This window comes from Arachis ipaensis, chromosome B9 (genome assembly GCF_059453495.1).
Source record: "Arachis ipaensis isolate K30076 ecotype BB chromosome B9, ASM5945349v1, whole genome shotgun sequence".
Taxonomy (NCBI): domain Eukaryota; kingdom Viridiplantae; phylum Streptophyta; class Magnoliopsida; order Fabales; family Fabaceae; genus Arachis; species Arachis ipaensis.
In genome coordinates, this window is record NC_142444.1 from 34,138,955 (window position 1) to 34,161,964 (window position 23,010).

At 38.2% G+C, this 23,010-nt stretch overlaps 1 protein-coding gene and 2 pseudogenes across 1 annotated transcript; all 3 read left to right on the plus strand.

The window, feature by feature from the left end:
• The first annotated feature begins 1,774 nt into the window (after positions 1 to 1,774).
• On the plus strand, positions 1,775 to 12,054 carry LOC107615331 (pentatricopeptide repeat-containing protein At3g09040, mitochondrial pseudogene; annotated as a pseudogene).
• A 1,501-nt stretch (positions 12,055 to 13,555) lies between these two features.
• Positions 13,556 to 15,169, plus strand: LOC148544249 (pentatricopeptide repeat-containing protein At3g09040, mitochondrial pseudogene; annotated as a pseudogene).
• Positions 15,170 to 18,147: 2,978 nt separating this feature from the next.
• LOC148544250 (uncharacterized) lies at positions 18,148 to 20,512 on the plus strand. The gene is made up of 4 exons (XM_088498903.1): positions 18,148 to 18,525; positions 18,734 to 18,791; positions 19,175 to 19,905; positions 20,219 to 20,512. The coding sequence occupies exons 1-4, from the start codon at positions 18,148 to 18,150 to the stop codon at positions 20,510 to 20,512; spliced, it is 1,461 nt and encodes a 486-aa protein (XP_088355029.1).
• Positions 20,513 to 23,010: the final 2,498 nt, after the last annotated feature.

Consider the following 23,010-nt stretch of genomic DNA (forward strand, 5'->3'; position numbering starts at 1 on the left):
ATTGAACTGTGAGCCGGAATGGCTGTGTATGCTATGAATATTGGCTGGTTCTGGATTGAACCGTGAGCCGGAATGGCTGTGTATGCTATGAATATTGGCTGGTTCTGGACTGAATCGTGAGCCGGATGGCTGAGATGGATGTTGATCCATGGATGAGAATGAATGCATGTATATGCTGAATTATTGATAATTGTGATTTGCACTTCCACTATCAGAGGCACGAGTTCCCTGGGAGAAAGCAGTGGCTAGCCACCACGTGCTCCAGGTGGAGACTCGAGACCCTGCTGACCCTATGTCGTAAGTGTGGTCGGACACTGTGAAAGCCCCGGATGAGCTCGCCCCCGTAAATATTCACCAGTGAGGATGATGGATATGGATCATGATTATGATCAAGTTTATGATGAGTATAACTCGAGTTGGGGATGCGCGACAGAGGGACAGTCCAATGGTTAGCTACTAGGACTTGTCGGGTTGGCTCTATAACCGACAGATGATATCATCAGCCACTAGGAACAGGCATGCATCATATGCATCTATGTGACATTGTTTGGGTGTGCATATTGTACTTGGTTTGCCTTTGTGACTACTTGTAATTAACTGCTAATTGTTCTACTTGCAATAACTGTTTGTTTGTGCTTGCATCTTCCTATTTGTGTTTGCTGCTGAGACTCTGTTGGACTGTGGTGATTGGTTGTTAGTTGGATTTGCTTGGGTCTAGGGCCGTGGTTGGAATGAGATGAACCGATGGTTGATTTCGGTTTTGTGTTTCTGGTTTGGAATAAAATATGAAAGGCTATTTTGGTTCCGCATAGATAAACCGTTTTGAAAGGCTTTTGAGTTTTTGAGAATTGAACAGTTCTTCTTTCAGAAAGATTTTTAGACTTTACTTTTATTGTAAACCGTTGTTTTTTAAAAGAAGGCTTAAGACGGTTATTAATCATTAGTACGGTTTATCTTCACGTATCCTATTACAGTAATTCCCAAAAATCCTCTACTGAGAACCCTTTCGAGGATGATGTTCTCACCCCCCTACATTTTTCCCCTTTTAGGATATGGGCACAGAAGTCACAGAGTTTATTTAGTTGTTGTTGAAATGCTCTGTATTGCTTTAGATTATTATTTTTTGAACCCTCGTTATTATCTTGATATATTCTGTAAGAGGGATAGGAATTGTATTGGTTAATGCTTGTAATATTATATATGTATATGTATATATGTATGTACTCTTTATGAGTTTTTGTAAGTTGTATGGTATTTATAGATGTACGTTATCGAACGAAAGTATTTTTGGGAGCGGTATTACGGTTTAAAGTTTTAAACAGGCTCATATTTTAGTATTAAATAGTATAAGTGTCGTCGTAATGTCTGAGCTATCAGAGTCGCGCAGCCGGAAGCGTGAGCTTTGGTAGTTAGGGTGTTACAACTAAAATGTGATTAGCCGTTAACTGTTTTCTTTAAATAGGACCCTTACCCAATTCCTTTCTTTCATTTTCACAGCACGCAATACGCATCTATGCAATAGAAGCATTAACAAGGTACTTTTGTTTGTTTGTCGATGCATCTTGTAGTTGCACCTCAAGTCCAATATTTCTTATTCTTAAGACCTTATTCACTCACCATTCAGCACTGCCCTTCCCCTTCTCCTCCTTCAATCTCACAAGTCTACGACGACCTTCTCTGCATTTGTTTCCGCTTACAATAAACTAAAAATAATCCCCATCACCATCACGACTACCATGTGTTCGACAATATTCCCAACCACGGCGATAGGGAAATGGCCAAAGTTGTTCATGCACACTACATTTCCTCTTATGGCTTCCTCGCATGTGCCACCATCGATCTCTATGCCACTGCCAGCAATGCCCCTGTCGCTCAGAGGCTCTTCCACCAGCTCCATCCCCGTCAGAGTCATTTATCCACTTATAATTCTATCATTTCCATGTACTCAAGGCAGGGGTTATTCCAAAATGCACTCCGTTGTTTCATTTCTATGATGCATTTTGGTCAATTTCCTTACCAATTCATGCTCGCTATAACTCTCTATGTTTGTCCAAACTCAGGAATGTTGAATTCGGCACGCTGTTTCACTCCTGCATGATCAAGGCAAGTTTTATGTCCAATCCATTCTGTCAGGGTGCTTTTATCGATCTCTATGCCAAATACAGCTTTCTCTGCCATGCTAGTGCCATATTTGACACCGCAGTCCTCTTGGACACTGTTTCTTGGATGGCTTCGATTTCTGGATATGTTCGAGCCGGACTGCCGCAGGACACCCTCCAAGTATTTGACAAAATGCAGATAGCTTGCTGCTTTCCTGACCAGGTGATTTTTGTGACTGTTCTCAATGCTCTTGTGAATTTGGTTAAGTTGGATATTGCCTGTAAATTGTTCCGAGATATGCACACTAGAAATGTTGTGGCATGGAATGCGATGATCTCTGGTTATGATAAGAGGAGCCATCATAAAGAGGCCATTGTGTTCTTTCTCGAAATTAGGAAGTGTGGTATAAAGTCCTCAAGGTCTATGATGACTGCGCATCATGTCATGTTTTTCTATGCTTTTTCATATCAAAATTTAATTCATAATGCCCAATTATTGAGTATTTTTTGTGCTTAAGCTGTATATTGCTTTGATCTTTTGATTTGATGAATTTTGTAGAAAATGGTGGAAAAAGAAGCAAAAAGCACAAAACAAGCTCAAAAGAAGAGAAGAAGAAGTTTTGGGCATGCCACTTGGTGCCTGGGCGTGGCACGCCAAGCATTGGCGTGGTACGCCAGGCCAACGAAACAGAGAAGTATTGCTTAACACAACACAATGGGCGTGCCACTTGGAGCTCTAGGCGTGCCACTTGGAGCTTGGGAAGCCAAGATCTCAAAGAGGGCGTGCCACTTGGTGTTTTGGGCATGACACACCAGGCTTAAGTTCCAAAGAAGCGATTTTGAGCCCCACTATGGGCGTGGCACGCCGGGGCATATGCCAGCCTGACCTCCTCCAATTCATATGAAGATATCTTGAGCTACACAACTCCAAATGAAATGATTCTAGTGCCATTAGAAAGTAGACATCTAGAGCTTTCCAACCATATATAACACCTTATGGTGAACAGTGGAATTGAGAAAGATATTGACCCTGAAAACACAAGGAGCAAAACACGTCCCTGCAGAGTTACCAGCCTGACCTCTTCACCCTAAAAAGAGGATAACTTGAGTTGTAGAGGTTTCAATAATGTGATCTTAGTGGCGTTGGAAAGCTGACATCAAGAGCTTTCCAACAATATGTAACACTATATGGTGGAAGTTAAATATGAAGGTGAAAAAGGCCATTATTTCAGCGTTGCAAAACCTGGGCGTGGCACGCCAGTTCTAATGGCTAGAGAGGAAGATTTAGTGCATCATTGAAGGCGTGGCATGCCAAGAATGGGGTGGCGCGCCAGTTTCATAACACAAGGGGCGTGGCACCCTGAGAATGGGCGTGGCACACCAGGGTATTTGGCAGACTGACCTCTTCACCTTCACATGGGCATAACTTGAGCTACAAAGATCCAAATAAGTTAATTTTAGTGGCGTTAAAAATATGACATTTAGGGCTTTCTAACAATATCTAATACTTGATAGTGGACATTCAATTTGAGGCCCAAACAACTCCATACTTTCAACATTGCAAAGTGGGTCACAATCCAAAGAGCAAATTCTATTGTGCGTGGCACTTGAACCCACACGCCAACTTCTTCCCGCATCTCCAACCTTCAACCTAGCCCACTCCAATTCTAATTCAAGCCACAATTGTCAACCAATCAAGGCCACAAGAAGCATCTATAATAGTTCATTTTCATTTCATTGTAATTTGCTTTCAATTTCATTTAAGTTTGTAATTTAGGAGAGCCTATATAAAGGCTTTAGTTTCATAGAATCAGGGGATGACCAATAATTCTGCAAGAGAGGGGTCTTCGGACTCCATCTTCTCACCCACACTTCTCTCCTCTTCCACTTTCTTACTTGTAAATATTTTAGTTATGAATCACTAACTCTTTCCATTGGAAAAGAAAGCTCTTTTGTTTTTCAATGGATTAAGTTGTTTTTATTCTTCTTCTTCTCTTCATCTCTCTTTGATTTACTAGAAGGAATTTCATTTTTCATGTTATCATTCAATTATCCTGCGAAAGAGATTGAATGTATTTGGGTTTTATGTGAATCTTAGAAGAGGAATCATAAAATCATGCTTGAAATTCTTTCTCACACTTGAGTAGATTCAGGTTTTGGGTTGGATATTGTGACATTTAATCTACTCACTACTTGAATTTATGAGGATGTGTGGTATAATCAGGGACCAAGCTTCATCTCTTCTCATGAGTAACTAGACCAAGGAATTGGCTATTGATCAAGATTGGGGAGATTGAGTTACCAACGAATTGGGACTCAATCACTCATGATTGTCAAGAGGTCAATGAGTTGCATGATTGAGGATGAGATGAAATCAATTAATCCGGAGAATGCAATATCTCTTTATCCCAATGTTTATTTTATCTTTAGTTCTTATATTTACTTTATGGTCATTTATTTTCCAGCCCTTTACTTTCTTGTACTTTACATTTATGCCATTTACTTTCTTGCACTTTATTGCTTTTCTTTACTTTTATGTCATTTACATTTCTTGTTGATTATCTCTCCTTAATGTTTGTCTAACTAGAATAATTAACAAACTTTTGCTTGCTTAATCCGTTAATCTCTGTGGGATTCGACCTCACTCATAGTGAGTTATTACTTGACGATAATTTGGTGCACTTGCCAAAGAACGGATTCATAATATGGGTAGTGAATTCCGGTCATCAAGTTTTATGACGCCGTTGCCGGGGATTAATTGTGATTAACAAACTACTGGTTGATTGATTTACTGGATTAGACATTTTTCTTTTGTCTTTGATTTCTTTTGTTTCTTTATTTTCTTGTGCTAACTAACTGTTTGTGATATTGCCTCACTAAGAATCCCTCATTTGTGACTAGGGGGATTCCAATTTCTTTTGGTGATTGTGTTAGTTACAGAGAATTTTCAAGAAAGTATGGAGTATCCATCATATTTTGGTCAATCAACTTTCATGGGAAACTTTCCACCGTGACAAAATGATTCACGTTATTATGCTCATGGTGGGTGGGAGTATCAAGAACATGAAATGTGGTGCTTCCCAGGGCCACAAAATGGTCTATATTTTGATGAGTGTAATCACTACTCATATTGTGGCTGGGAAGATCAAAATCAAAGAGATTTCACTTATTCATACCCCATTCATCAAGAGCCATCACCTCTTAATTATCCAACTTTACCTCCTAGTTTTACATGTCCAAATTCTTCATCACTTGAGTATGCCTCAACACAAAATTCATTACAAAACACAAGCCAATCACCACAACCTTCCTTAGACACCCAAAGATTCTCCAAGATTGAAGCCCTCCTTGAAAGCCATGGAGAGAATATAAAAATCATTAGAGAAAGGGAAGAGAAGTGTACGGAACGTATAGAGGATTTCACCCAAATGTCTAGGATTTTTTTTAAAGAACATGAAATCTCTCTCAAGAACATTGGAATGCATTTAGACCAAATGATAGAAGAATTGGAAAAACAAGAAAAAGAGGCACCCATACCAAGTGAGACTCTAATGAAGAAGGAGGAAGTTGTGAGAGTATACAAGCCTAGGGCTCCATACCCACAGAGGCTACTAAAGGTGACAAATGAACATACAAACTCACTCCTAAAGGAAGCAATACAAAATCATGCAGAAGAAAGGGAGGAAGTCAATCAAGGGAGTCCACACTCCAATGAAACAGAGAGTTGCATAAAGGGTGAGTTCATTGAACCACCAGTTCAAGAAGCCCATGATGAAGAGGATACTCCCACCAGCACACAACAACTAAGGCTTGAAATCAAAGAAGTGAAGGCAATCAACAAAAGCACTAAAAAGAGGATGGTGACCAAGAAAAAAGGACAATATCCAAGAAAAGGTCAACCAAAAGCAATCCCACCCCTACTCTAACAAGCAAGTCTACTCAAGCTAACAACAAAAGAAAGCTTGCTAGGGAGAGGCACTCAAAACAGGGGGCATTGACTGGCCCCTCTTTCCTCTTGAGGTCACATTCCTCTTAACCAACTGGAAAAGAGGAAGAAAGCCATGATCAACATGTCAAGCTAATGACATTAAAAGAACGCTTGTTGGGAGGCAACCCAACTATAGGTAACATTTCCTTTCTTTGCTTTGTTTATTTTCAATAATTTGGCATATGATTGCATTCTAAGTTTGGTGTTTCCATGCAACAATTTGATTTAGAATCTTCACTGGGTACTTGCATCATTCTAAAATGAAAGTGTCACACTAAGTTTGGTGTTACCACTTATTTTTCATGCAAAGTACCATGCAAACACCACTTATTAATGCAATCATATTATCTCTATTTTTACTTCTTGTGCCTTTATTGTATCCTTAGTTTGCTTGCTTGAACACATGCCTTACTTACAATTCATTGTTAACACATTCATGACCCATCATAAATTCCATCACTACTGTTTTATTTGTTGCTTGAGGACAAGCAATCATTCTAAGTTTGGTGTGAGAAGGGAAAGATAGGAGGAAAGTGACAACAGCGAAGATGAACTACAAGGTGGTAAAGCTCCTTTTTCTCTTATTTGTTTCCAGTATTTTAATTGCATGATTGTCTACTATTTTCTTTGTATGCATGCGTGTTGTGAATAAGCATAGCTTGATTGCTGAATTGTAACATGTGCTATGACATTATGACTATCATCTTGAGTTTTGTGAGTTCCAAGTAATTAAGCATCATTAGCATAAACAAACAAGGTAATTAAAGAAGAAGTTAGCATGAGCTTATAAGTATTGGAAAGCTAGCATGACTATTGTTGCTCAATTGCATTTGAATTTGTTTAATTGAAGTTTTCATCTAGGACATTTATGAAATTTTTGAAATCATGAAAACCTTGAAGAAGCAAATGCAAATAAGGCAAGAAAAGAAAAGGGAAAGAATGAGAAAGCTGAAGGCTCTGAGTACCAATGACAATTCATTTGTCAAGTACTTGTGGTGTTTCTGTATCAAGCAAAAAGCATGAAAACAAAACACTTAGAGTGAAGTCTAGGCTCAAGTGCAAAGCACTCCCTCAAAGCTCAAGGCTCTGAGCATCAATGATTAGAGAGTAAAGAAAAGAAACAAATGAGCTAAAGGATTCCTCTAATTAAATACTTGTGGTGCTTATGTATCAAGCAGTAATACTTGAAAACAAAGCATTTAGAGTCATAGCTTTCAACAAATGGTGCAAAGCACCCAAGAAGCTAAGCTGAGAAAAGAATGGAATGCTTGTTTCAAGGAAGGAACATAAAGAAAACGATTTCATAAAATGAGCTAGATAGAAGCATCAATCATTTGAATCTCTTTTGTGATTGTAGCATGCATAAGAAACTAGCAAACTATGAACATAAAAATTGCTATTCTTCTCACCTTGGTTTGTCAAACTTTATTGCATGATTCTTGTTTGCTTGAGGACAAGCAAAGTTTAAGTTTGGTGTTGTGATGACTGCGCATCATGTCATATTTTTCTATACTTTTTCATATCAAAATTTAATTCATAATGCCCAATTATTGAGTATTTGTTGTGCTTAAGTTGTATATTACTTTGATCTTTTGATTTGATGAATTTTGTAAAAAATGGTGGAAAAAGAAGCAAAAAGCACAAAACAAGCTCAAAAGAAGAGAATAAGAAGTTTTGGGCGTGCCACTTGGTGCCTGGGCGTGGCATGCCAAGCTTGAGTTCCAGAGGAGTGATTTTGATCCAGCATTATGGGCGTGCACGCCAGGCCAATGAAACAGAGAAGGGTTGCTAAACACAATACAATGGGCGTGCCACTTGGATCTCTGGGCGTGGCACGCCAAGCTTGGGAAGCCAAGATCTCAAAGAGGGCATGCCACTAGGTGTTTTGGGCATGACACTCCAGGCTTAAGTTCCAGAGGAGCGATTTTGAGCCCCACTATGGGCGTGGCACGCCAAGCATTGGCGTGGCACGCCGGGGCATATGCTAGCCTGACCTCCTCCAATTCAAATAAAGATATCTTGAGCTACACAACTCCAAAAGAAGTGATTTTAGTGCCATTAGAAAGTATACATCTAGAGATTTCCAACCATATATAACACTCTATGGTGGATACTGGAATTGAGGAAGATATTGACCCCGAAAATACAAGGAGAAAAACACGTCCCTGCAGAGTTACCAGCCTGACCTCTTCATCTTCAAAGGAGCATAACTTGAGTTATAGAGGTCCAAATGATGTGATCTTGGTGGCGTTGGAAAGCTGACATCAAGAACTTTCTAATGATATATAACACTATACGGTGGACGTTAAACATGAAGGTAAACAAGGCCATTATTTCAGTATTACAAAACCTGGGCCTGGCACGCCAGCTCGAGGGCGTGGCACGCCAGGTCTTGGGCGTGCCACGCCAGTTCTAATAGTCAGAGAGGAAGATTTAGTACATCATTGAAGGTGCGGCACACCAAGAATAGATGTGGCATGCCAGTTTCACAACACAAGAGGCGTGGCACGCCGAGAATGGGCGTGGCACGCCGAGGCATTCGGCAGATTGACCTCTTTAACTTCAAATGGGCATAACTTGAGCTACAGAGGTCCAAATGAGTTGATTTAAGTGGCGTTAGAAATATGACATTTAGAGATTTCTAACAATATATAATACTTTATAGTGGACATTCAATTGAGGCCCAAAAAACTCCATACTTTCAATGTTGCAAAGTGGGTCACAATCCAAAGAGCAAATTCTATTGTGTGTGACACTTGAACCCACACGCCAACTTCTTCTTGCAGCCCCAACCTTCAACCAAGTCCACATCAACTCTATTTCAAGCCAAAATTGTTAACCAATCAAGGCCAGAAGAAACATCTAGAATAGTTCATTTTCATTTCATTGTAATTTACTTTTAATTTCATTTAAGTTTGTAATTTAGGAGAGCCTATATAAAGGCTTTAGTTTCATAGAATCAGGGGATGGCCAATAATTCTACTAGAGAGGTGTCTTCGGACGCCATCTTCTCACCCACACTTCTCTCCTCTTCCACTTTCTTACTTGTAAATATTTTAGTTATGAATCACTAACTCTTTCTATTGGGAAAGAGAGCTCTATTGTTTTTCAATGGATTAAGTTGTTTTTATTCTTCTTCTTCTCTTCATCTCTCTTTGATTTACTAGAAGAAATTTCATTCTTCATGTTAGCATTCAATTATCTTGGAAAAGAGATTGAATGTATTTGAGTTTTATGTGAACCTTGGAAGAGGAATCATAAAATCATGCTTGAAATTCTTTCTCACACTTGAGTAGATTTGGGTTTTGGGTTGGATATTATGACATTTAATCTACCCACTACTTAGATTTATGAGGATGTGTGGTATAATCAGGGACCAAGCTTCATCTCTTCTCATGAGCAACTAGACCAAGGAATTGGCTATTGATCAAGATTGGAGAGATTGAGTTACCACGGAATTGAGATTCAATCACTCATGATTGGCAAGAGGTCAATGAATTGTATGATTGAAGATGAGATGAAATCAATTAATCCGGAGAATGCAATATCTCTTGATCCAAATATTTATTTTATCTTTAGTTCTTATATTTACTTTATGGTCATTTATTTTCCAGCACTTTACTTTCTTGTACTTTACATTTATGCCATTTACTTTCTTGCACTTTATTACTTTCCTTTACTTTTATGTCATTTACATTTCTTGTTAATTATCTCTCCTTAATGTTTGTCTAACTAGAATAATTAACTAACTATTGCTTGCTTAATCTGTTAATCTCTGTGGGATTCGACCTCACTCATAGTGAGTTATTACTTGACGATAATTTGGTGCGCTTACCAAAGAACGGATTCATAATATAGGTAGTGAATTCCGGTCATCAGTCCATACTGGCAAGTGTTCTTAGTGCGATTGCCAGCTTCGCTGTGTTGGATTATGGGTTACTGGTCCATGGAGAGGCTATCAAACAAGGTTTGGATTCTAGTATATATGTGGGAAGTTCGTTGATAAGTATGTATGGAAAGTGCGAAATGTTAGATGCTACAAAGCAAGTATTTGATGTCATGTCTGAGAAAAATATGGTCACTTGGAATGCTATGCTCGGAGTTTATGCACAGAATGGTTATTTCAATCATGTGATGGAGCTATTCCTTGATATGACACGACTTACCATTGAACCAGACGAATTTACCTTAATTAGCATTTTGAGTTCATGTGCTTGTTTTGAAAGCTTAGAAATTTGTCGTCAGGTGCATTCAGTTGTTATCAAGAGAAGTTTTGCAAACAATTTATTTGTGAACAATGCATTGGTAGATATGTATGCCAAGGCTTGGGATTTGAAGGAAGCTAGGAAACAGTTTGAGCGCATGAAAACCCAAGATAACATTTCTTGAAATGCGATTATTGTTGGATACGTGCAGGAAGAAGAGGAAACTGATGCTTTCAAAATGTTCAACAGAATGAGGTTACATGGCATAGTACCTGATGAGGTAGCTTTGGCAAGCATCCTTAGCGCTTGTGGAAATGTTAAGCTATTAGAAGCAGGATTGAAATTCCATTGCCTGGCAATTAAGTTGGGATTAGAAACAAACCTTTTTGTTGGAAGTTTTCTTATTGACATGTATTCTAAATATTGTTCCATTGAAGATGCATGAAAAATCTATTCTAGCATGGCTGAATGGAGTGTGGTATCCATGGATGCTCTGATTTCAGGATATGCTCTAAAAAATAAAAAAGAAGCTATTAATCTTCTTAGTTAGATGCTGGCATTGGGGCTCAAGCCATCTGAAATTAAATTTTCAAGCCTGATAGATGCTTGTAAGGGTTCTCAGGTAATTTCAGGGTTGCAGATCCACTGTGCTATAGTTAAGATGGGTCTTTTATGTGGTAGTGAGTTCTTAGGTACCTCTTTGTTGGGCATGTAAATGGACTCGCAAAGGATTGTACATGCCAACTTACTTTTCTCAGAATTTTCGAACCTTAAAAGCATTGTTATGTGGACTGCTTTAATTTCCGGGTATACTCAAAATGATTGCTATCACGAGGCCATAAATTCATACCGAGAAATAGGGGACAACAGTATCTTCCCTGACCAAGCAACATTTGTTTCAGTTCTTTGAGCTTGTGCTCTCTTATCAGCATTGCAAGATAGGAAAGAGATACATTCTCTAATATTCCACACTGGTTTTGATTTGGATGAGTTAACCAGTAGTGCACTCATAGACATGTATGCTAAATGTGTGGATGTAAAAAGTGCTGTGCAAGTTTTTGAAGAAATGGGTACTAAAAAGGATGTGATTTCTTGGAACTCAATGATAGTTGGATTTGCAAAAAAGGGTCATGCAGAAAGCGCTCTGAAGGTCTTCAATGAGATGGCTCACTCATGTGTTACACCAGATGATGTCATATTCCTCGGAGTGCTCACTGCTTGCAGCCATGTAGGGTGGGTTTTCGAGGGCCGTCAAATTTTTTATCTCATGGTGAACTGTTATGGCATTAAACCCATGGCTGATCACTATGCTTGCATTATGGATATTCCTGGTCGCTGGGGTAATCTTAAAGAAGGTGGAGAGTTCATCGACAATCTAAATGTTGAACCGAATGCTATGATTTGGGCCAATTTATTGGGAGCTTGCCGAATTCATGGTGATGACATAAGGGGAGAGCGAGCAGCTAAGAACCTTATTAAGTTAGAACCTGACAATTCTTTCCCATATGTATTGCTTTCTAATATGTACGCTGCATCAATACATTGGAATGAAGCTAGATCCTTGAGGAGAACTATGATACAAAAAGAAATCCAAAAGATACCTGGGTGTAGCTGGATTGTTGTAGGACAAAAGACAAACTCATTTGTTACAAATGATATATCACATCCTAATTATGCTAAAATTTAACATTCTTTGAAGCATTTGACAGCACTCATAAGAGACAACAGATTTCAGGATGATAGAATTTTATTTGTTAGTTAAATTTAATTTTTCACAGTAATAGGAAATCAAACAATCAACTCAGATTTGCATTCTGACAAAAAACAAATCGTACATATATTCTATTGTTCTAGCTTTCTGGCAAAGGGAAAGCATTATATTATTATTTGCATTACTTATGAACTATTTATTGTCAATTTGTTATGCATATTTATGTGTTTGAACATAAGTTTCTAGTTAGAACTTAAAAAATAAAAAGTAAACCGTCACGTTACCTGGATTAAGCTCCTCTAATTTTATTCCTATCTATATTTTTCTTGACTTTTAACACTTTAACAATCTACGTGAAGTAAGTTCTAGACTTTTAATTTGTGACTCACACTGCAAGAAACAATCCACGTGAAATAAGTTCTAGATTTTTAGTTTGTGACTCACACTGCAAGAAACAACAGCTCCTTATTGCTATGATGTTGCACTGATTTATTTGTTTTCTTACTACATGTACATTGGTGATTTAATATAATTAGGAGTCATATCTTATATATATTATAATTGAAGATGTCTTCTTCTATTTTATTCTTCCCTAATGTCTCATATTAAATCTTAAGAATAGGTACATCCAAGTTGGGAAATAAATAATAAAGGAAGGGAGTATGGGACACATCAAATTTTGTGAACAAGGCCCCCACATGCTTATATTTATGCCGGCAGAGTTTGTGACAAAGAGGAAGTGGAATCACTGGACAAAACTATTACTAATATTACCTACGCATGGTAATGTCTCAAAATTAAAAATTTCATAGAGTACATGTAATAGGGTTACATTATCTAATAATTGCATTTGGAAATTGGAATAATCATTATGCCCATTTTTTTGGAGTATTTTTGTGTTTTTATTTTAAGTGGGACTTGGAAAGACTGAATATGAATAAATTTTATAAGCTTTTTATATTTTTTGGTCTAATTGCATTTGAAGTAGCTTCCTTCATTCATGTTTTTTATCTTTAGGTTTGAAGTTATTAATTGTAATTAAAGCTTAAATTGTCTCATGGAACTTTGAAGCTATTAGATGCACATTTCCAATATGTTTTTTAAAGCCTAGATTATTATTCTAATTGCATTGGCACCTATAAAACAGGGGATTAACTTTACTTCTATTGTAATTATTGTAGTACCATCCTTTTTTTATACTCCTTAAAAAGATACTACTGAAATGTAAGTGTCACCGTCCTTAAAATTGTTGTCATTACCTAACCTATTGATTTGAAATAGTTACAAAGTTTATCTTTCCATGTTATTACTTTAGTCCTTAAGGAAGATTATAAAATTTGTCTTTTGCATTATGATTTAAGTCTTTTAAAATAATAAGAATAACATATAGTGAATTAGTGATACAACATTTTATATGGACTAAAATGTGATTAGCCGCTAACTGTTTTTTTTTTAAATAGGACCCTTATCCAATTCCTTTCTTTCATTTCACAGTACGCAATATACATCTATGCAATAGAAGCATTAACAAGGTGGTTTTGTTTGTTTATCGATGCGTCTTGCAGTTGCACCTCAAGTCCAAGATTTCTTATTCTTAAGACTTTATTCACTCACCATTGAGCACTGCCCTTCCCCTTCTCCTCCTTCCATCTCACAAGTGTACGACGACCTTCTCCGCATTTACTTCTGCTTACAACAAACTAAAACTAATCCCCATCACCATCACGACTACCTTGTGTTCGATAATATTCCCAACCACGGCGACGGGAAAATGGCCAAAGTTGTTCATGCACATGCCATCAAACACAAAATTTCCTCTGATGGCTTCCTCGCAAGTGCCACCATCGATCTCTATGCCGCTGCCGGTGATGTCCCTTTCGCTTAAAGGCTCTTCAACCAGCTCCATCCCTGTCAGAGACATTTATCCGCTTATAATTATATCATTTCCATGTACTCAAGGCAGGGGTTATTCCAAAATGTACTCTGTTATTTCATTTCTATGATGCGTTTTGGCCAGTTACCTAATCAATTCACACTCGCTTTAGCTCTCTCTGTTTGTTCAAAGCTCAGGAATACTGAATTCGGCACGTTGCTTTACTCCTGCGTGATCAAGGCAGGTTTTGAGTCCAATCCGTTCTGCCAGGGTGCTCTTATCGATCTCTATGCCAAATGCAGCTTTCTCCGCCATGCTAGTGCCATAGTTGACGCCGCAGTCCACTTGGACACTGTTTCTTGGACGGCTTTGATTTCTGGTTATGTTCGAGCCGAGCTACCGCAGGACGCCCTCTAGGTTTTTGACAAAATGCAGATAGCTGGCTGCTCTCCTGACCAGGTGATTTTTGTGACTGTTCTCAATGTTCTTGTGAATTTGGTTAAGCTGGATGATGCCTGTAAATTGTTCTGAGACATGCACACTAGCAATGTTGTGGCATGGAATGCGATGATCTCTGGTCATGCTAAGAGGGGCCATCATAAGGAGGCCATTGAGTTCTTTCTCGAAATGAGGAAGTGTGGTATAAAGTCCTCAAGGTCCACGTGGGCAAGTGTTCTTAGTGCGATTGCCAGCTTAGTTGCGTTGGATTATGGGTTACTAGTCCATGGAGAGGCTATCAAACAAGGTTTGGGTTCTAGTATATATGTGAAAAGTTCTTTGATCAGTATGTATGGAAAGTGCAAAATGTTAGATGCTGCAAAGAAAGTATTTGATGTCATGTCTGAGAAAAATATGGTCACTTGGAATGCCATGATGGGAGTTTATGCACAGAATAGTTATTTCAATCATGTAATGGAGCTATTCCTTGATATGACACGACTTACCATTGAACCGGACGAATTTACCTTCACTAGCATTTTGAGTTCATGTGCTTGTTTTGAAAGCTTAGAAATTGGTCGTCAGGTGCATTCAGTTATTATCAAGAGAAGTTTTGCAAACAATTTATTTGTGAACAATGCATTGGTAGATATGTATGCCAAGGCTGGGGCTTTGAAGGAAGCTAGGAAACAGTTTGAGCTCATGAAAACCCGAGATAACATTTCTTTGAATGCCATTATTGTTGGATACGTGCAGGAAGAAGAGGAAACTGATGCTTTCAAAATGTTCAACAAAATGAGGTTATTTGCTCTATTTGGGTGGATTTCATCAACTTTTCTTGCATTTATCCATTGAAATAGCATAGTTTCATTATTTCTTCCTAAATTGTGCTTGAAAGTGAAAACATGCTTTTTAGGCCTTTCAATTGCTAAATTTTATTCCTTTTAATCCCATTTGGTGTCTTGATGTATTTGTAAAGTGATTTCAGGTTTCCAAGGCAAGTATGGGTTGAAGTAGTGAGGAAAGAGCATTCAAAAGAGGAGAAATCATGAAGAAAATGGAGTTTGAAAACTACAACAAGGAGGCGTACGCACAATTGCAACCTCATGCAGCCATGCGTACGCATAACTTTTAGTGCGTACGCACAATGAGAATTTTGCACACCCGTGCATACGCACGAATGCATGCACGTAAGGTCATTAATTGCAATTCGCTGAGGGCAAATTCTGGGCCTCCAAAGCCCAATCCAACTCATTTCTGAAGCTATTTCAAGCCAAATTGAAGAAGGATGAAGGGGGAGCACTTAGGTTTAGGTTTTTACATGTTTTAGCTTAGTTTTTCTAGAGAGAGAAGCTCTCCCTTCTCTCTAAAATTTAGGGTTTCTTAGTTTAATTTCTCTTTAATTTCAACATTTAATTCTTATTTTAGTATAGTTTCATTTACATTTTCATGTTCTCTTGTCTTTCATCTCTTAGTTTACTTTGTTAATTTCTCTTTAATGCTACTTTAGTTTCATGAACACTCTTGTTTTTTTTAATTTCATTTAATGCAATTTTGATAATTTATATTTGTTTAATGCTTATTTGAGTTGTTATTATCATTTTATTACAATTGGTAGTTATAGATTTTATTTTTATTACAATTTATGATATTTTTTCTTATATGCATGCTAGGTGTTTGATAAAATGTCTCTTATAGTTTTTCACATTCTTGGCGTGAAATTGGGTAATTAGAACTTGAGTCATGGATGTCCATTCTACATTGTGTTAGGATTGTTAGTTGATTTGGTTTTTACTAACGCTAGTCTTTCATTAAGTTAATTACTGAGCTGATTAGGACTTGTGGATTAAGATCAATTATGCCCTTTTGACTAATTCTCGATGTTAGGATTGACTAATTGGGATTAATTCTACACAATTACCATATTTGTGGTCTATGATTATGATAGGAATCTTTAATTCCCAACCATTGTCAAGAGTTTCTTTTTGCCACTTAAATTCCATTTTCATTGCTTTACTTGCTTTGAGTTTTAATTCCCTTGCATGCTTTATTTACTTTCTTGCCCTTTTAATTTTCTTATCAATTGCCATTAAAACCCCTTGTTTTCTCATAGCTAATAACTACGCACTTAATTGCAATTCTTAGGGAGAATGACCCGAGATTTAAAACTCCCGGTTATTTTGATTTGAATTGTGACAAAACTTTAATTTAAACTTTGATTGATGGTCAATTGTTGGGTTTGGACTATACTTGCAACGCCAATTCTATTTTGAGAAAAATTCCTAAATCACTTTAGGCCATCATCAGTAGGGGTGGAAACAGGCCAGGCTTTACTCTTAACAGGCCTGGCCTGTTATGTAGTTAATTAGCCTAGGCCTGTTATAGGCTTTTTTCAAAGTACTAAACCTGGCTTGTTATTCATTCTGGCATGGCCTGTAGCCTGTTAAAAGGCCTGATAATTTTTTTTTACAAAAATAAAAATATTATTTTAAAAAAAATTTTAATAAAAAAATTTATAAATAATATATCATATTTAATATTTATAAGAATTTTTAAACTTTTAAAGTATTTAAAATATACAAAAATATTTATAATAAAATATAATAAATTTAAAATATCTAGTAATTATAATAATAAAAAAAATAATAATTTATATATTTAATTATGTTTTAACAGGCCAATAAGGCTAATTAGCGAGGCTGGGCCTGACTTATTAACATATTAAGGCTTTTACAAAGGTCTAAGCATGTGCATATTTTATAACAGGCCAGGCCAGGCTGCAGGCTCGTGACAGGCCGCCTGGCCTATTTCCATCCCTAATCATCAGTATCCAGTTATGAAAATTGGTACAAAAGATCAATCTTTTATTGACTCTGTTATGGTGATGTGAAAATTATTGGTTGAATTTAGATCTAATTGATTATTGAATACTCGTGAGCTATCAATAGTGAGTGGAATAGATTCAAAATGTATGTTGATGATAATATATATAACATTGATGTGACACTAAACGTGCAGGAACTAATAGATGCATTGGGTATATATTTTGTGCAATATGATAGAGTTGGATATGGACTACAGAAAAGACTGATCCAATGGGAACTTTGGCTTGCAAAAGATTCTCCAAGACTATTGCAACTGGGAGTTTGATCCATTGAAGCTGAGCAATCTATTCTCTCACAACACAAGTAAAGTTCACATTTGGCAGGGATATGAAGACAAGGTTGTGCCCTCTCAAATCCAGAGATTTGTTTCAAGGAATATGCCATGGATAAATTACCATAAAGTTTCAGATGGTGGACATTTGATTATCCATTATAGTGGTTTGTGTGAGGCTATTTTGAAGGCACTTTTACTTGGTGAAAAAACTGGTTCATATAGCCCTAGACCAGATATAGATATACTTGTATCTTAATTCCTTCTCTTTTTTTTCTGTTTCACATTCAGAGAAAATGTCATAGATCATATGTAAATTACATTATTTTTTAGTTTGCTAAAAGCTTGAAGGGATCACATTCATAAGTTCAAGGCATCATACACCCAATGTTCAGTTGTACCATTGATCCTAATACATATGTCTAATATCTCAAGCATTTTGGAGACTGAAACAGAAGCTCGGAAAAAAATGAACATATCAAGATTAATGTGATTAAGTATGGTTCTCATTCTATTAACAAATAGTGAAGAAAATGAATAAAATTTGAGACAATAAAAAATTTTTGTGACAAAATGTCCATCAACATTTCTTTTTAATACTTCATTATTTCATTACTCTATGCTGCATGCATTGTGCAATAACAAGGCTACTTCACAAGACTTATGATGGACAAGTAATGTCATTTGGTCTAAAGAACGCAGGTGCAACATACCAACGACTAATGGACAAGGTATTCCGCCATCAGATAGGTCAGAATATGGAAATCTATGTGGACGATATGGTCGCCAAGACCCCCCCCCCAGGAAGATTCCACTGTGAAGACCTCAGGGAGATATTCAAGCAGATCCGAGCATACAACATGAGACTCAACCTGGAGAAATGTGCCTTTGGGGTACAAGGAGGCAAGTTCCTCGAATTTATACTGACCTCACGGGAAATCGAAACAAACCCTGAAAAATGTGACGCAATACTTAACATGGCAAGTCCTAAAATAATGAAAGAGGTACAACAATTAGCAGGAAGAGTAGCTGCTCTGTCACGGTTCTTGCCAATGGTATCAAGCCGATCATACCATTTCTTCCAGACGATATCAAAGAATAAGAAATTCGAATGGACAAAATAATGCGAGACGGCATTCACCGAGCTCAAAGCCATCTTATCATCGCCACCAGTGTTACAAAGACCAGAAGTCGGTAAACCTTTATACTTGTATTTATCCACTTCAAATTATTCTATAAGGTCGGCTATTGTCATTGAGACAGGAAAAATACAAAAGCCAGTATACTTCGTCAGCAGAGTCATGCAACCAACGGAACAAAGGTATCCGAGAATAGAACAGTTGGCCTTAACACTAGTGACAACAGTAAGAAGACTCAGACACTGTTTACAGAGCCACACAATAATTGTAAGAACGAACCAACCATTAAGGAAAATACTAACAAAACCAGAACTGGCCAGACGACTAACCAAATGGTCCATCGAGCTCTCTGAGTTCGATATTCAGTTCCAATCAAGGCCAGCCCTGAAGGCACAAATCCTAGCAGACTTTGTCTCTAAACTCACACCTGGCGAGCACCACTACAACAAGACCTGGGAGTTACACGTTGATGGGGCATCAAGCTGAGAAGGAAGCGGGGCCGGGGTAGTCCTGAAAGACGGAGACATAGTGATGGCCGAACAATCCCTTTAATTCCACTTCTCAGCAAGCAAAAATCAGGCTGAGTACAAGGCACTCATAGCAGGACTCAAGCTCGCCCTCAACCTCCAAGTACATAGCTTAACAGTACATTGTGATTCCCTCATGGTGGTTCAACAAATCCGAGGAGAATTTCAAGTAAAAGATCCCTTGCTAGAGCGGTATTGGCTCATAGCAAAAGATCTCATTTCAAAATTTGACACATTCATCATATTACATGTGCATAGAGAGAAGAACATTAGAGCAGACATATTATCTAAACTTGCTGCCACTAGGGCGGATACACAAACATCGACATTATCACAACTTACACTAAAAAAGCCTAGAATTGAACTATTATCCATAACAAGCATTAACCACCTTCACGACTGGAGAACACCTTTCCTTGAATATATTAATGCAGGGATCATACCCAGAAACGAACTTAACCCTCAACATTTCAGACGAAAAGCAAGTCTCTACACAAACATAGCAGGGGAACTATACAAGTGCGGTTTCTCACAACCATTGCTAAAATGCCTCAATGACGATGAAGCAAAAGAAGTAATGAACGAAATCTATGAGGGTGTATATGGAAACCACATCGGAGGACGAGCTCTTGTGGCAAAGATCATCCGAACAGGATACTATTGGCCGACCATGAAGAGGGATTGCATAACAAAGGTCAAAACATATGACAACTATCAGAAACATGCCGCCATCTCTATGAAGCCGGCCGAAGTATTGCACATCATGGAGGTAAGCTGGCCCTTCCACAGATGGGGGCTCGATATCTCGGCCCATTTCCAATAGCGCCAGGACAGGTAAAATTTCTTTTAGTATCAATAGACTATTTCTCAAAAGGATAGAAGCACAACCATTAGCAAGGATAACTGCCGAAAAGGTGCGATCTTTCATATGGAAAAACATCATATGCCGATTTGGAATACCAAAGGAAATAATATCAGACAATGGAAGACAATTTACAGATAACAAACTCGCATCATTTCTAAAAAATTTTAACATACAATATCATTTTAGCTCATTCGAACACCCACAAACCAATGAGCAGGCCGAAGCTGCTAACCGAGTTATATTGCAAGCAATAAAGAAAAAGCTCAATAACGCGAAGGGAGAATGGGTGGAGCTAATCCCAGAAATATTACGGAGCTACAACACAACGATACAATCCACCACGGGCGAGACGCCCTTCAAACAAGTCTATGGGTCAGAAGCACTAATCCCTATTGAGGTCAGCATTCCTACATTGAGAACCGAGCTATACGATGAACAACACAATATAAATGTGAGAAATGCCGAGCTTGATCTGATCGAAGAAGACAGGGACATTGCCGCCATCAAGTAGAGATCTAAAAAGCAGTTGGCTGAGAGAAAGCACAACACAAGAGTAGTGCCGAGGATATTCGGCGAAGGAGACCAAGTCCTCAGAAGAACAGAGAAAGCAAGGCGACCTCCTTCGCATGGAAAGCTCGCCGCAAACTGGGAAGGACCATTCTGGGTAGCAAAAGTACTCGGCATGGGGCTTACCAACTCCAAACACTACACGACGAACCAGTATCAGGAAACTAGAACGTATCTTCTTTGAAAATCTATAGATCATAACTTGTACAAATACGCAAATGAAGGTACTCTTTTTCCCCCTTAGAGGTTTTTTTCCCATATAAAGGTTTTATCTAAGGAGGATTTTAATGAGGCCGGACGCCCAAAAGTTGATATCAATCAATACAAACAATAAGTTATAAATACCGATCTATTTCTATTTTTCCAAATACTACTCAAAGAGCATTTACCCAAACAAGTTATACTTGCATACATAACAAAATATTTAAAGTCAAAGCCAATCACGACTCGGCCAAAACAAACCAAGTGTTACTGAAAGTTTACAAAAACGACAATCAAATACATACAAATAAACAAAATACTATGAAAATCAAGAAGATGGGGCATACTCATCATGATCTTCCACCGTCCCATCTACCACAAGCTTCCCATCAATAACCACCTTTGTCACATCCAACCGAGTATAATCGAACTCAGGAACTAAGACAACAACTTGACTAACAGCTCGGTCAAAACCGGAGGAAAACATCTCCATCCCCAACTCCTCCAGTTCATGAACCCTGGAGGTCAACTGACCCTTAGCCAGATCACTATCTTTTATCTCGACTTGAAGAAGCCGAATCTGATCTCTGAGACGGTAACCTCGTCTTCAGACGACTTCATCTTCGCCGTCACATCCACAATTACCTCATCTTTTTCCTTCAAGGACTTCTCCACTGCAGCATTCTTATCCCTCAATAACTTCTCTAGCTCGGCAACCCTCCCCATAGCAGCCTGCTGCTCAGCTCCAATCAGCTCAGTGGTACTACCGACACACATCAAATGCAATGCAACGATCTATAACAAGAATACACAACCAAAACATCAACTAAAGGACAAGAAGAAAAAAATGAAAAACAATATACACAGACCAACCTGAACGAATTTTCTCAAGCTCTCCATACCAACTCAGTGGGTCATCAGCATATCACCTGGATACTGAGAAACCCTATCCGAAATCTCGGCAATAGGGAATTAATTACTCCACAAAGAATGGGGGCTCAAACCAGGAAGGAAACCATGAAACCTCTTCTACCGATCAAAAACAGATTTATTGCCAACGGCTTCTCTATCCCCTTCAGAGATGACCTCCAAAGACTAATCGGTTTCATTCCTTTTCCTTTTATATGAGGACGCGGGTTGAGCAGTGAAAAAAGCAGCGTCGCCACCAGCCCCACCCTTTGGAATTCCCGAACCTCCCGTTTCATCAGCAGCATCCTTTTCCTTTTTCTTTTTCAAGAAGGATTGAAACCGAGAAGGATAGATCACAGGAACTCATCCACCTACTCAAAACAACAATGTCAGAACACAGTACACGAATGAAAGAATGAAAAACAACAAAATACCTATATAAGCCTGCAGACCCACACTATCACCAGAATTATAAAAACCAAGCAACTCGCTAATTGACAAACACTCTCCACCAGCAAAACCCTCTACTAAAAACTCCAACAAATACTCCTCCTCATCAGTCCACTCAGTAGCCTCGAGAATCTGATACGGTTCCGAACACCAGTAAAGAGAGAACTTTTCTATAAGCTCCTCATCCAAATAAAAAGGGTACTCCGCCTCCACAGAACGAACTTTAACAAACAAAGACTTGAAATTCTTGAAGGAAGATTTATACAACAGAAAAAGAGAACGCCCAGGAAAACTGCTCAAGCACACCCACAACCCCTTTTGAACCCCTTTAAATTGAAATAAAGAAAAGAAGACAGAAAGAGAGCAAGGAACAGACAAAAACTCCATTAAACACTGGAAAGCACGAAGGAAGGCCCAGGTGTTTGGATGCAACTGGGAAGGCGCACAATTGAGTTGAGTTAAAACGTCACATTCAAAAGAGGAAAAAGGAAATCTTACACCCAGCTCAATCAAACAGGGGGTATACATATAAAAATACCCCCAATCACCCCTCCTTTCACAAACCCTGTCACCACTGGAACAGGAGAGAAGTTCGACAGCAACATTAGAACCACCTCTTACAAGATTCAGACCCCTTAACTCAGACATAGACTCAACACTGGTAAACGAGGAGGAACGAGTCTTCACGTCGTCATGCACCCAGTGGTATGGATCACCCTCCTTAACCTCAACTACTTTTACTTTCTCTTTTCCCTTCTCTCTCACCATGAATAGAAGACAAAAGCACCAGTAAAAATTAGAAGAAGAGAAACTAACCTTTCGAAGTCATAGTTGGGGGTAAACTGTAATAATGTGAAGCAGCAGATTCCAAAGCAACAATCA

What these genes read in the sequence shown, in the direction of transcription:
- LOC148544250 (XM_088498903.1), top strand. Translation starts at nt 18,148, where the DNA reads ATGTCATTTGGTCTAAAGAACGCAGGTGCAACATACCAACGACTAATG. An exon ending in ATGCAACCAACGGAACAAAG is followed by an intron (nt 18,792 to 19,174) that starts GTATCCGAGAAT and finishes TCCACTTCTCAG; the next exon opens with CAAGCAAAAATCAGGCTGAG. An exon ending in AAGTATTGCACATCATGGAG is followed by an intron (nt 19,906 to 20,218) that starts GTAAGCTGGCCC and finishes ACCAATGAGCAG; the next exon opens with GCCGAAGCTGCTAACCGAGT.